The sequence below is a fragment of the Oncorhynchus gorbuscha genome, linkage group LG14, assembly GCF_021184085.1.
Source record: "Oncorhynchus gorbuscha isolate QuinsamMale2020 ecotype Even-year linkage group LG14, OgorEven_v1.0, whole genome shotgun sequence".
Lineage (NCBI taxonomy): Eukaryota > Metazoa > Chordata > Actinopteri > Salmoniformes > Salmonidae > Oncorhynchus > Oncorhynchus gorbuscha.
The window spans coordinates 3,400,111-3,415,723 of record NC_060186.1 but is presented as its reverse complement, the minus strand read 5'-3'; the positions used below and the strand labels follow the sequence as shown (position 1 = coordinate 3,415,723).

At 50.1% G+C, this 15,613-nt stretch overlaps 1 protein-coding gene across 1 annotated transcript in view; it reads right to left on the bottom strand.

Annotated features, from left to right (window-relative positions):
• Positions 1 to 1,242: 1,242 nt before the first annotated feature.
• The window catches only part of LOC123995981 (ras-related protein Rab-21), a 41,166-nt gene continuing 26,795 nt past the window's right edge, over positions 1,243 to 15,613 (bottom strand). Inside the window, exons 2-7 of the mRNA XM_046299631.1 lie at positions 12,484 to 12,542; positions 8,896 to 9,004; positions 8,524 to 8,587; positions 3,048 to 3,102; positions 2,667 to 2,755; positions 1,243 to 1,593 (exon numbers count right to left, since the gene is read on the bottom strand). Coding sequence (XP_046155587.1) covers positions 1,451 to 1,593; positions 2,667 to 2,755; positions 3,048 to 3,102; positions 8,524 to 8,587; positions 8,896 to 9,004; positions 12,484 to 12,542 — 519 coding nt within the window. The 3' untranslated portion in view covers positions 1,243 to 1,450. The remainder of the gene's footprint in view (positions 1,594 to 2,666; positions 2,756 to 3,047; positions 3,103 to 8,523; positions 8,588 to 8,895; positions 9,005 to 12,483; positions 12,543 to 15,613) is intronic.

Below are 15,613 nucleotides of genomic sequence, written 5' to 3'. Positions count from 1 at the left end.
ACAGGTGGGACTCCTACCGAGAAGCTTAAAGAACACAGGTGGGACTCCTACCGAGAAGCTTAAAGACAGGTGGGACTCCTACCGAGAAGCTTAAAGAACAAAGGTGGGACTCCTACCGAGAAGCTTAAAGAACACAGGTGGGACTCCTACCGAGAAGCTTAAAGACAGGTGGGACTCCTACCGAGAAGCTTAATGAACACAGGTGGGACTCCTACCGAGAAGCTTAAAGACAGGTGGGACTCCTACCGAGAAGCTTAATGAACACAGGTGGGACTCCTACCGAGAAGCTTAAAGACAGGTGGGACTCCTACCGAGAAGCTTAAAGACAGGTGGGACTCCTACCGAGAAGCTTAAAGACAGGTGGGACTCCTACCGAGAAGCTTAATGAACACAGGCCAAGAAAAGAGCTGGATGATGGAATCAAAGGGCTTTCACCACTTCACCACCACAGAAGAAGAAGCAGTACCAAGGGCGTGGACACATGTCCATACAACATGTACATTAGTTTATCAACAATAAAGAAAGATCAGGGTGTTCTTTTCTTCTTTCTCTAAAGTGAAACAAAATGAAGCCTTCAGAGACGGATCACCCCATCATGCACATTATCCTCACATCTGGGGTATGAGTGTTTAGGATTTAGAATTTAGTACGGTCTGTTGGTTTGTGTTCATTTGAGAGAGGTGGGGACAGTGTGTGAGTGTGTATTTCACACTAGTGTGTTAGAAGTCCATCTGCTAGTTTGTAGAAAGACTGAGGAGAGGCAGATTCATTCCTTCCATGTTCTCTTCATCACTCAGAGGTCTCATATGGATGGGTCAGGAGGGGGGGGGGGGGTCAGAGGTCTCATATGGATGGGGTCAGAGGTCTCACATGGATGGGTCAGGAGGGGGGGTCAGAGGTCTCATATGGATGGGGTCAGAGGTCTCACATGGATGGGTCAGGAGGGGGGTCAGAGGTCTCACATGGATGGGTCAGGAGGGGGGTCAGAGGTCTCATATGGATGGGTCAGGAGGGGGGTCAGAGGTCTCATATGGATGGGTCAGGAGGGGGGTCAGAGGTCTCATATGGATGGGTCAGGAGGGGGGTCAGAGGTCTAATATGGATGGGTCAGGGGGGGGATCAGAGGTCTCATATGGATGGGGTCAGAGGTCTCACATGGATGGGTCAGGAGGGGGGGGGGTCAGAGGTCTCACATGGATGGGTCAGGAGGGGGGTCAGAGGTCTCATATGGATGGTTCAGGAGGGGGCAATGAATGAATATTACAGTATAAAGAATGGTATATAAGCACATTGTTCCATAGAGGGAGAAGTGTAGTGAGTAAAGTGGATGACGACTCAGAGGGAGAACAGCAGTCTTCATGTCATAAGGAGGGAGATGAGGGGGAGGCAACAGTCCTGGTTGCTTAAGGGGGGGAAAGAGGGAGGATGGGGTAAGTTGGGACGTGGGGGGTTAAGCGGATGAGCAGCAGCCCCCCGCGGCCGTGGCGGCTTGAGGGTCATCGTCCACGATCTGTACCCCCCTTCGTGATGTCGTTGACTGGCTGGCTCCGTTACCCTTCGCCCTCTCCTCTGCTTGGGCCGTCTCCATCATTCCTGTCAACGAGAGGGAGACGAGAGGGAGAGTCAGTACTGCGGGGAGACGAGAGGGAGAGTCAGTACTGCGGGGAGACGAGAGGGAGAGTCAGTACTGCGGGGAGACGAGAGGGAGAGTCAGTACTGCGGGGAGACGAGAGGGAGAGTCAGTACTGCGGGGAGACGAGAGGGAGAGTCAGTACTGCGGGGGAGACGAGAGGGAGAGTCAGTACTGCGGGGAGACGAGAGGGAGAGTCAGTACTGCGGGGAGACGAGAGGGAGAGTCAGTACTGCGGGGAGACGAGAGGGAGAGTCAGTACTGCGGGGAGACGAGAGGGAGAGTCAGTACTGCGGGGAGACGAGAGGGAGAGTCAGTACTGCGGGGAGACGAGAGGGAGAGTCAGTACTGCGGGGAGACGAGAGGGAGAGTCAGTACTGCGGGGAGACGAGAGGGAGAGTCAGTACTGCGGGGAGACGAGAGGGAGAGTCAGTACTGCGGGGAGACGAGAGGGAGAGTCAGTACTGCGGGGAGACGAGAGGGAGAGTCAGTACTGCGGGGAGACGAGAGGGAGAGTCAGTACTGCGGGGAGACGAGAGGGAGAGTCAGTACTGCGGGGAGACGAGAGGGAGAGTCAGTACTGCGGGGAGACGAGAGGGAGAGTCAGTACTGCGGGGAGACGAGAGGGAGAGTCAGTACTGCGGGGAGACGAGAGGGAGAGTCAGTACTGCGGGAGACGAGAGGGAGAGTCAGTACTGCGGGGAGACGAGAGGGAGAGTCAGTACTGCGGGGAGACGAGAGGGAGAGTCAGTACTGCGGGGAGACGAGAGGGAGAGTCAGTACTGTGGGGAGACGAGAGGGAGAGTCAGTACTGTGGGGAGACAAAGTCCTACCAACAAAAGCTGAAAGTCCTTACAACCAAGAAAAGCCAAACATCCTACAAACAAAAAGCTTTATAAGTCCAATCTACAAAATTCAGAAGTCCCACTACTTGGTCCATTATAATATAATCGTTTCAAGTATTTTATTTTTGTCTGAACCCGGAGCCATTCCATTCATCATCACTATTCCATAACATGTGAGAACGGCTGCTTACTTTTACACAAGTCAAGGAAGAGTTCCTCTATCCCCTTGTTTAGTTTGGCTGATGTGTGATAGTGTTTTGCCCCCACCGACTCTGCATACCTGTGGAGGAGAGGAATCCACAGAGAAACACACACCGATCCGTTAGAACCAATCACCATTCCATTGTCAACACAATTGAATGGTGATTGGTTAGTTATCAATATTCCGACCAAATCACCATTCAATTCAACGTTCACATAACAAAAAGAAGGCTGTGGACTTCATGTTTAGACAACGTTATGAAAAGGTATTGCCAAAGCAGTACAGCACCATAAGCTGACAAGACTGAACACCCCCTGCTGTACAAGGTCTCTCTACGGTACAGTTACAGGAGAAGAGGGACAAAACGAACCCTTCTGCCTCTTCAACTGATACATGTCTCTCCTTCTCCAGATCTACTTTATTACCTAAAGAGAAGAACACAGAGGATGTATTAGTTTAGAGATCACATACGGTATATTTAAACATTAGCACCACCAACTGTACGTCTAGTTGATCGAAGGCACACTTTATTTAACCAGGAAGAGACCATGGAGGTTATAACCCTCTGGGGGCGTGACTGCAACAGTTACGTTTATCTTGACAGCGTTAGTTTAACTCATGATCTACAATGCAGAAGTCAATGACCGCCACACACAATTACACCAAATTGCATTTTAGATTTTTGTTCAATGTGCACACACACACACACACACACACATATGTGTGTGTACACACCCTGAACAAAAATATAAAATGCAACATGTAAAGTGTTGGTCTCAACAGCTGAAATTTACATTTACATTTAAGTCATTTAGCAGACGCTCTTATCCAGAGCGAAAATAATGCAGAAATGTTGCATACTGACAAAAAGTGTATTTCTCTCAAATGTTGTGCACAAATGTATTTACATTCCTGTTAGTGAACATTTATCCTTTTCCAAGATAATCCATCCACCTCACAGGTGTGGCATATCAAGAAGCTGATTAAATGACATGATCATTACATAGGTGCACCTTGTGCTGGGGACAATAAAGGGCCAGTCTAAAAATAATTGCAGTTGTCACACAACACCACAGAAGTTAAGGGAGCATGGAATTGGCACCAAAGCCATTGCCAGGGGATTGAATGTTCATTTCTCTACCATAATTTCTGTCTGTAATAAAGGCCTTTTGGGGGGAAAAATATTCTGATTGCTCAGTGGGTGGGCCCGGCTTCCAAGTGGGTGGGCCTACACCCTCCCAGGCCAACCTATGGCTGCACCCCTGCCCAGTCATGAGAAATCCATAGATTAGGGCCTAATGCATTCATTTCAATTGACCAAATTCCTTATATGAACTGTAACTCAGTAAAATCATTGCATTAATATTTTTGTCATTTCCCCCCCTCATTTTTGTGAGGAAAATACATTTCCCACAGCAGTTAGTCTAGTTAAGATGAGATCCTATAAAATCAGTTGACCAATATGTGATTATTATTATCTGAGCCTGCAGGTCATCTATGAACATTTGAACATCTTGGCCACGTTCAGTTATAATCTCCACCCGGCACAGCCAGAAGAGGACTGGCCACCCCAGATAGCCTGGTTCCTCTAGGTTTCTTCCTCGGTTCTGACCTTTCTAGGGAGTTTTTCCCTAGCCACCGTGCTTCTATATCTGCTTGCTGTTTGGGGTTTTAGGCGTTTTAGAGTTTCTGTAAAGCACTTTGTGACATCGGCTGATGCAAAAAGGGGCTTTATAAATACATTTGATTGACCAATATATATATATATATATATCGGCTGATATGAGTCTTTTACAAAAATATTTGTATCTTTATTCCACAGCTAAAGCGCAGATATTATATAGATAGAATAAACAAATCCGTCTGAAGAGGGCGCTCTATGGACTGCTCACTGAGCATCATTCAGCCCTACGTCACAACGTGAGAAACAGTAACCATGGTGACTTGACAGTGAGTAGTTTTCCACAGCCAGCGACAGCATAGTTGAATAAGTAAATAAAGTACACTTCACCAAGTAAGCAGCCCTGTCCTTATCACACCTTTCACTTCGTTAACGTTAGCCTAGCTAGCCAGCCTAGCTAGCCAGCAAGGTAGTTAGCCTAGCTAGCCAGCAAGGTAGTTAGCCTAGCTAGCCAGCAAGGTAGTTAAGCCTAGCTAGCCAGCAAGGTAGTTAAGCCTAGCTAGCCAGCAAGGTAGTTAAGCCTAGCTAGCCAGCAAGGTAGTTAAGCCTAGCTAGCCAGCAAGGTAGTTAAGCCTAGCTAGCCAGCAAGGTAGTTAAGCCTAGCTAGCCAGCAAGGTAGTTAAGCCTAGCTAGCCAGCAAGGTAGTTAAGCCTAGCTAGCCAGCAAGGTAGTTAAGCCTAGCTAGCCAGCAAGGTAGTTAAGCCTAGCTAGCCAGCAAGGTAGTTAAGCCTAGCTAGCCAGCAAGGTAGTTAAGCCTAGCTAGCCAGCAAGGTAGTTAAGCCTAGCTAGCCAGCAAGGTAGTTAAGCCTAGCTAGCCAGCAAGGTAGTTAAGCCTAGCTAGCCAGCAAGGTAGTTAAGCCTAGCTAGCCAGCAAGGTAGTTAAGCCTAGCTAGCCAGCAAGGTAGTTAAGCCTAGCTAGCCAGCAAGGTAGTTAAGCCTAGCTAGCCAGCAAGGTAGTTAAGCCTAGCTAGCCAGCAAGGTAGTTAAGCCTAGCTAGCCAGCAAGGTAGTTAAGCCTAGCTAGCCAGCAAGGTAGTTAAGCCTAGCTAGCCAGCAAGGTAGTTAAGCCTAGCCAGCTAGCCAGCAAGGTAGTTAAGCCTAGCTAGCCAGCAAGGTAGTTAAGCCTAGCTAGCCAGCAAGGTAGTTAAGCCTAGCTAGCCAGCAAGGTAGTTAAGCCTAGCTAGCCAGCAAGGTAGTTAGCCTAGCCAGCAAGGTAGTTAAGCCTAGCTAGCCAGCAAGGTAGTTAAGCCTAGCTAGCCAGCAAGGTAGTTAAGCCTAGCTAGCCAGCAAGGTAGTTAAGCCTAGCTAGCCAGCAAGGTAGTTAAGCCTAGCTAGCCAGCAAGGTAGTTAAGCCTAGCTAGCCAGCAAGGTAGTTAAGCCTAGCTAGCCAGCAAGGTAGTTCGCCTAGCTAGCCAGCAAGGTAGTTAAGCCTAGCTAGCCAGCAAGGTAGTTAAGCCTAGCTAGCCAGCAAGGTAGTTAAGCCTAGCTAGCCAGCAAGGTAGTTAAGCCTAGCTAGCCAGCAAGGTAGTTAAGCCTAGCTAGCCAGCAAGGTATTTCGCCTAGCTAGCCAGCAAGGTAGTTAAGCCTAGCTAGCCAGCAAGGTAGTTAAGCCTAGCTAGCCAGCAAGGTAGTTAAGCCTAGCTAGCCAGCAAGGTAGTTAAGCCTAGCTAGCCAGCAAGGTAGTTAAGCCTAGCTAGCCAGCAAGGTAGTTAAGCCTAGCTAGCCAGCAAGGTAGTTAAGCCTAGCTAGCCAGCAAGGTAGTTAAGCCTAGCTAGCCAGCAAGGTAGTTAAGCCTAGCTAGCCAGCAAGGTAGTTAAGCCTAGCTAGCCAGCAAGGTAGTTAAGCCTAGCTAGCCAGCAAGGTAGTTAAGCCTAGCTAGCCAGCAAGGTAGTTAAGCCTAGCTAGCCAGCAAGGTAGTTCAGCCTAGCTAGCCAGCAAGGTAGTTCAGCCTAGCTAGCCAGCAAGGTAGTTCGCCTAGCTAGCCAGCAAGGTATTTAGCTTAGCTAGCCAGCAAGGTAGTTCAGCCTAGCTAGCCAGCAAGGTATTTAGCTTAGCTAGCCAGCAAGGTAGTTCAGCCTAGCTAGCCAGCAAGGTATTTAGCCTAGCTAGCCAGCAAGGTATTTAGCCTGCATCTCAATGCCTAAGTTGTGAACAGTGCAGTTTCAGATTGACTTTGAGACCTTCTTGTTTATTAGTGTACTTGTGGTGTTTCAGCACAGACACCTCTGCATTCTTATGCACTGCCATAGATGGGTACAACTTAAATATTTGTCTAAGGTGGTAAAACTGAACAACGGTTTTGTATTTACTTTCGTATTTATTTAGGATATAGTAGCTTTTTGGTGGTTCTCTTGTAAACAACAAATAAAATGTTCTTAAATTATGTGTTATTTTTAATTGTTCGTTTAGAAATCATAATTTTGAGTATCTGTTAAACCTTTAGAAAACAATTTGTGAGAAAAGGTGTGTTTTTCATGCCACATCTAAAAACCAATATCAAAATCGGTGACTTTTGCCTCCCTAAAATCAGTATCGGACCCACAAATCTCATACGGGTCTGGCTCTAGTTAAGATATCACATAAATATTGAGGAGGATGTCACCGCAACAATGTCAATGATCTACTCCGTGCAACTCGTCCTGCATTTGAAAGACTGAACGTCAGGGTTGAAAGTTGTAGGCGTTGACATTTCAGAGGGAGAGAACAGCGGGATGTGTCTGGAGCACATTGAGCTGTCCGACAGATGGTCTTATGTGACTGAAATTGGGAGGCAAGAGAATATCAGAGACAAACAAACTATATTCTAGACTCCCTCCATCCTGGCAACATATTAAGAAATGATTAGGATTTCTTTTCAATTGCAGTGCCCCGTAACTAAACTAAATTCTCCACGCCACTTTTTTAAATTATTTTTTAAACCTTTATTTAACCTTTATTTAACCAGGCAAGTCAGTTAAGAACAAATTCTTATTATCAATGACGGCCTAGGAACAGTTAGGCAGAACGACAGATTTGTACCTTGTCAGCTCGGGGATTCGAACTTGCAACCTTTTGGTTACTAGTCCAACGCTCTAACCACTAGGGCCAGCAACCCCTCGCCCCGCCTAGCCCCTAGCAACTAACCCTAGGCCACCCCGCCCCTAACCACTAGGCCACCCCTAACCACTAGGCCACCCCTAACCACTAGGCCACCCCTAACCACTAGGCCCCTAGGCCACCCCCCCCCTAACCCTAGGCCACCCCTAACCCCTAGGCCACCCCTAACCCTAGGCCACCCCTAACCCTAGGCCACCCCTAACCCCTAGGCCACCCCTAACCACTAGGCCACCCCCCCTCGCCACTAGGCCACCCTCGCCACTAGGCCACCCCTAACCACTAGGCCACCCCTCGCCCCTAACCACTAGGCCACCCCTCGCCCCTAACCACTAGGCCAGGCCACCCCTCGCCCCTAACCACTAGGCCACCCCTAGGCGCCCCTAACCACTAGGCCACCCCTCGCCACCCCCACCCCTAACCACTAGGCCACCCCTAACCACTAGGCCGCCCCTAACCACTAGGCCACCCTAACCACTAGGCCCTAACCACTAGGCCACCCTAACCCTAACCACGCCCCTAACCACTAGGCCACCCCTAACCACTAGGCCACCCCTAACCACTAGGCCACCCTAACCCTAACCACTAGGCCACCCCCACCCCTAACCACTAGGCCACCCCGCCCCCTAACCACTAGGCCACCCCCTAACCACGCCACCCCTAACCACTAGGCCACCCCTCGCCCCTAACCACTAGGCCACCCCTCGCCCCTAACCACTAGGCCACCCCTCGCCCCTAACCACTAGGCCACCCCTCGCCCCTAACCACTAGGGCCACTAGGCCCCCTCGCCCCTAACCACTAGGCCACCCCTCGCCCCTAACCACTAGGCCACCCCCTAACCACTAGGCCACCCCTCGCCCCTAACCACTAGGCCACCCCTCGCCCCTAACCACTAGGCCACCCCTCGCCCCTAACCACTAGGCCACCCCTCGCCCCTAACCACTAGGCCACCCCTCGCCCCTAACCACTAGGCTACCCTACCCAAGATTGATCCATTTACAGGGTGAAATGTGATAAACTATAAAAGAAGTGTTGAAAAGTGAAAAGTTTGCTATGGTCTGCAATAACTTACCTACTATACATAAACAAATCTCATTCCCCAACATTTTCCTCAATTCTTTGACCCAGTTTTTCACCTACAAAGCAAAGACATTACATTTCAGATCGATTTACAGTTCAAGAAAAGAACATTTCAACATTAGAACACAGAGACACCGATGCAAATTAAATATGAATATCAAAAGAAACCATTTTCCATAATCATACATCTTGACATTTCTATGTAACTCATTTTTGAAATGATGTTCTTCTCTCCAGAGGCTGTGTTCCTAATAGCACCCCGTTTCCCTATGGGCCCTGGTCAAATGTAGTGCACTGTATAGGGAATTAGGGTGCTCTTTGGGACACGGCTCTCCGCTGTTCTCCCCGAGGAGATCATAGCCACCTTCTGGAAAGAGTCCTCATCTGTGATGTCATAGACCAATATGGCTCCGTTGGAGTCTCTGTAGTAGATGGGACCTAAGGCGTGGAAGCGCTCCTGACCTGCTGTATCCTGGGGTAGAGCGAGAGAGCGAGAGAGCGACAGAGAGACAGAGAGACAGAGCGAGAGAGCGACAGAGAGACAGAGAGACAGAGCGACAGAGCGACAGAGAGACAGAGAGAGAGAGAGACAGAGAGACAGAGAGACAGAGAGAGAGAGAGACAGAGAGAGAGAGACAGAGAGAGACAGAGAGAGACAGAGAGAGAGAGAGAGAGACAGAGAGAGAGAGAGAGAGAGAGAGAGAGAGAGAGTCCACTGTTCAAGCCTCTGGAAAAAGACTGTTTGACATGGACAGTGACTCTGGCTACAGTTTGGTGGCGAGAACAACATTACACACCAGGAAGAAACACCTGCAAGCCAGACTGATTCAGACAAATAATGTCAACGATGCATCTCTCCCTGCCTGCAACAGACTGACTCAAATCAGAATGGATGCCGGATTCCTGTTCCTATTGCATCAAATGAGGCAGGACCATATGTTATAGGACAGAGAGATCACTGCAGGACCATATGTTATAGGACAGGGGGAGATCACTGCAGGACCATATGTTATAGGACAGAGAGATCACTGCAGGACCATATGTTATAGGACAGAGAGAGAGAGAGAGATCACTGCAGGACCATATGTTATAGGACAGAGAGATCACTGCAGGACCATATGTTATAGGACAGGGGGAGATCACTGCAGGACCATATGTTATAGGACAGAGAGATCACTGCAGGACCATATGTTATAGGACAGGAGAGAGAGAGATCACTGCAGGACCATATGTTACAGGACAGAGAGAGATCACTGCAGGACCATATGTTACAGGACAGAGAGAGAGAGATCACTGCAGGACCATATGTTACAGGACAGAGAGAGAGAGAGATCACTGCAGGACCATATGTTACAGGACAGGGGGAGATCACTGCAGGACCATATGTTACAGGACAGAGAGATCACTGCAGGACCATATGTTACAGGACAGAGAGAGAGAGATCACTGCAGGACCATATGTTACAGGACAGAGAGAGAGAGATCACTGCAGGACCATATGTTACAGGACAGAGAGATCACTGCAGGACCATATGTTACAGGACAGAGAGAGAGAGATCACTGCAGGACCATATGTTACAGGACAGGGGGAGATCACTGCAGGACCATATGTTACAGGACAGAGAGATCACTGCAGGACTATATGTTATAGGACAGAGAGAGATCACTGCAGGACCATATGTTATAGGACAGAGAGAGATCACTGCAGGACCATATGTTACAGGACAGAGAGATCACTGCAGGACCATATGTTACAGGACAGAGAGATCACTGCAGGACCATATGTTACAGGACAGAGAGAGAGAGAGATCACTGCAGGACCATATGTTACAGGACAGAGAGAGAGATCACTGCAGGACCATATGTTACAGGACAGAGAGAGAGAGATCACTGCAGGACCATATGTTATAGGACAGAGAGAGATCACTGCAGGACCATATGTTACAGGACAGAGAGAGAGAGATCACTGCAGGACCATATGTTACAGGACAGAGAGAGAGAGATCACTGCAGGACCATATGTTACAGGACAGAGAGAGAGATCACTGCAGGACCATATGTTACAGGACAGAGAGAGAGATCACTGCAGGACCATATGTTATAGGACGGGAGGAGATCACTGCAGGACCATATGTTACAGGACAGAGAGATCACTGCAGGACCATATGTTACAGGACAGAGAGAGAGAGAGATCACTGCAGGACCATATGTTACAGGACAGAGAGATCACTGCAGGACCATATGTTACAGGACAGAGAGATCACTGCAGGACCATATGTTACAGGACAGAGAGAGAGAGAGATCACTGCAGGACCATATGTTACAGGACAGAGAGAGAGAGATCACTGCAGGACCATATGTTATAGGACAGAGAGAGATCACTGCAGGACCATATGTTACAGGACAGAGAGAGAGAGATCACTGCAGGACCATATGTTACAGGACAGAGAGATCACTGCAGGACCATATGTTACAGGACAGAGAGATCACTGCAGGACCATATGTTATAGGACAGAGAGAGATCACTGCAGGACCATATGTTACAGGACAGAGAGAGAGAGATCACTGCAGGACCATATGTTATAGGACAGAGAGAGATCACTGCAGGACCATATGTTACAGGACAGAGAGAGAGAGAGATCACTGCAGGACCATATGTTACAGGACAGAGAGATCACTGCAGGACTATATGTTACAGGAGAAGAGAGAGATCACTGCAGGACCATATGTTACAGGACAGAGAGAGAGAGATCACTGCAGGACCATATGTTATAGGGGAGAGAGAGAGAGATCACTGCAGGACCATGTTATAGGACGGGAGGAGATCACTGCAGGACCATATGTTATAGGACAGAGAGAGATCACTGCAGGACCACATGTAACAGGACAGAGAGAGAGATCACTGCAGGACCATATGTTACAGGACAGAGAGAGAGAGATCACTGCAGGACCATATGTTACAGGACAGAGAGATCACTGCAGGACCATATGTTACAGGACAGAGAGATCACTGCAGGACCATATGTTACAGGACAGAGAGATCACTGCAGGACCATATGTTATAGGACAGAGAGAGAGAGATCACTGCAGGACCATATGTTACAGGACAGAGAGATCACTGCAGGACCATATGTTATAGGACAGAGAGAGAGAGATCACTGCAGGACCATATGTTACAGGACAGAGAGAGATCACTGCAGGACCATATGTTACAGGACAGAGAGATCACTGCAGGACCATATGTTATAGGACAGAGAGAGAGATCACTGCAGGACCATATGTTACAGGACAGAGAGATCACTGCAGGACCATATGTTACAGGACAGAGAGAGATCACTGCAGGACCATATGTTACAGGACAGAGAGAGATCACTGCAGGACCATATGTTACAGGACAGAGATCAGCTGAGATCACTGCAGGACCATATGTTACAGGACAGAGAGAGAGATCACTGCAGGACCATATGTTACAGGACAGAGAGAGAGAGATCACTGCAGGACCATATGTTACAGGACAGAGAGAGAGAGATCACTGCAGGACCATATGTTACAGGACAGAGAGAGAGAGATCACTGCAGGACCATATGTTACAGGACAGAGAGAGAGAGATCACTGGGACAGGACCATATGTTACAGGACAGAGAGAGAGAGATCACTGCAGGCCATATGTTACAGGACAGAGATCACTGCAGGACCATATGTTACAGGACAGAGAGAGAGAGATCACTGCAGGACCATATCATTTCAGGATTAACAGGAAGTCAAAGCAGATGAGGGATCTACATCCTGTTCCCCTGAGCTCTGGTCAAAAGCAGTGCACCATGTAGGGAACAGGATGCCATTGGGACAGAGGAGTGTCCCTGGTGAGAGGGACAGCGAGAGAGCGGAGCGTGAGGGCGAGAGAGCGAGAGAGCGAGAGACGACGAGCGGCCCTGGTGAACAGGGACAGGCCATCAGATGGCCAGGTTCACCCTCTTCCCTGTGATGTTGAGCTTCTTGGTGAGGAAGGACGCCTGGAAGAGACAAAACACATTAGTCTTGTGTCTGGAGAAACACAGGGCACACAGTAACAGGCCCTGACACAGTATCAAATAGATTCAGCTCCTAGCAACAAGGTGAAGAAACACGTACGACTCAGGGAGGAACAGGGACAGGCATCAGCTGAGACACGGGCCCTGGTGAACAGGGACAGGCATCAGCTGAGACACGGGCCCTGGTGAACAGGGACAGGCATCAGCTGAGACACGGGCCCTGGTGAACAGGGACAGGCATCAGCTGAGACACGGGCCCTGGTGAACAGGGACAGCCATCAGCTGAGACACGGGCCCTGGTGAACAGGGACAGGCATCAGCTGAGACACGGGCCCTGGTGAACAGGCATCAGCTGAGACACGGGCCCTGGTGAACAGCCATCAGCTGAGACACGGGCCCTGGTGAACAGGGACAGCCATCAGCTGAGACACGGGCCCTGGTGAACAGGGGCAGGTATCAGCTGAGACACGGGCCCTGGTGAACAGGGGCAGGTATCAGCTGAGACACGGGCCCTGGTGAACAGGGACAGCCATCAGCTGAGACACGGGCCCTGGTGAACAGGGACAGCCATCAGCTGAGACACGGGCCCTGGTGAACAGGGACAGGCATCAGCTGAGACACGGGCCCTGGTGAACAGGGACAGGCATCAGCTGAGACACGGGCCCTGGTGAACAGGGACAGGCATCAGCTGAGACACGGGCCCTGGTGAACAGGGACAGGCATCAGCTGAGACACGGGCCCTGGTGAACAGGGACAGGCATCAGCTAAGACACGGGCCCTGGTGAACAGGGACAGGCATCAGCTGAGACACGGGCCCTGGTGAACAGGGACAGCCATCAGCTGAGACACGGGCCCTGGTGAACAGGGGCAGGTATCAGCTGAGACACCGGCCCTGGTGAACAGGGACAGGCATCAGCTGAGACACGGGCCCTGGTGAATAGGGACAGGCATCAGCTGAGACACGGGCCCTGGTGAACAGGGACAGGCATCAGCTGAGACACGGGCCCTGGTGAACAGGGGCAGGCATCAGCTGAGACACGGGCCCTGGTGAACAGGGACAGGCATCAGCTGAGACACGGGCCCTGGTGAACAGGGACAGGCATCAGCTGAGACACGGGCCCTGGTGAACAGGGACAGGCATCAGCTGAGACACGGGCCCTGGTGAACAGGGGCAGGCATCAGCTGAGACACGGGCCCTGGTGAACAGGGACAGGCATCAGCTGAGACACGGGCCCTGGTGAACAGGGGCAGGCATCAGCTGAGACACGGGCCCTGGTGAACAGGGACAGCCAACAGCTGAGACACGGGCCCTGGTGAACAGGGACAGGCATCAGCTGAGACACGGGCCCTGGTGAACAGGGACAGGCATCAGCTGAGACACGGGCCCTGGTGAACAGGGACAGCCAACAGCTGAGACACGGGCCCTGGTGAACAGGGACAGGCATCAGCTGAGACACGGGCCCTGGTGAACAGGGACAGCCAACAGCTGAGACACGGGCCCTGGTGAACAGGGACAGCCATCAGCTGAGACACGGGCCCTGGTGAACAGGGACAGGCATCAGCTGAGACACGGGCCCTGGTGAACAGGGACAGGCATCAGCTTTTATTATTATTCGACCATGCTGGTCATTTATGAACATCTTGGCCATGTTCTGTTATAATCTCCACCCGGCACAGCCAGAAGAGGACTGGCCAACCCACATAGCCTGGTTCCTCTAGGTTTCTTCCTAGGTTTTGGCCTTTCTAGGGAGTTTTTCCTAGCCACCGTGCTTCTACACCTGCATTGCTTGCTGTTTGGGGTTTTAGGCTGGGTTTCTGTACAGCACTTTGAGATATCAGCTGATGTACGAAGGGCTATATAAATACACTTGATTTGATCAGCTGAGACACAGGCCCTGGTGAACAGGGACAGGCATCAGCTGAGACACGGGCCCTGGTGAACAGGGACAGGCATCAGCTGAGACACGGGCCCTGGTGAACAGGGACAGGCATCAGCTGAGACACGGGCCCTGGTGAACAGGGACAGGCATCAGCTGAGACACGGGGCCTGGTGAACAGGGACAGGCATCAGCTGAGACACGGGCCCTGGTGAACAGGGACAGCCAACAGCTGAGACACGGGCCCTGGTGAACAGGGACAGGCATCAGCTGAGACACGGGCCCTGGTGAACAGGGACAGGCATCAGCTGAGACACAGGCCCTGGTGAACAGGGACAGACATCAGCTGAGACACGGGCCCTGGTGAACAGGGACAAGCATCAGCTGAGACACGGGCCCTGGTGAACAGGGACAAGCATCAGTTGAGACATTTGACTACATCAATAAGTAATCTTGGCCATGTTCTGTTATAATCTCCACGCGGCACAGCCAGAAGAGGACTGGACACCCCAGTTTTCTTCCCAGGTTTTGGCCTTTCTAGGGAGTTTTTTGGAAGACCGTCCCCCTTTTAGGCCAGTTATCTACCTGGAAAACCGTCCACGTGGGGAACACGTTCCTTCTTAATGTAAAGTAAGAACTACACCATATACTTTGACAACTTTAGTAAGTTAAGTCATTCTGTTCTCATCCACAGTAATGATCTGGTTCTAAGCATCTCTGTTGCGGTAACATCGTCATCTCTCCATTCTCTTCCTCATTAAGACATAAAGAGATTCCATAATGGAAAGAGCTCTGATGAGAAATGCAGGCGGAATAGGAAGACAGTTGAATGGGTGTTCTACTCAGGAAAGGCTAGGCAGTAACTTTATAATTCACCCGACCGTCAGAGGAACGATTACCAGAAAGGAGATCCTCATTTCTTTCTCAGACTAACATCTCAGCACCTGCCTGCCTCGGAGCTTTAGATTTTTACAAGAACTGACAGTTGGAGAGAGTGAGAGAAACAGTGAGACACAGATAATGAGTTTTAAAATAGCTCAAAACAGCATGAAGATACAACAACATCTGCTAATGTCATTAAGGCCCAGCCAGATATACTAGGCTATCTGAGGACACATTGCATCACCACTCTCAGTCCACAAGCACATGATCACAATCACTTGTTGCTCAGCAGGG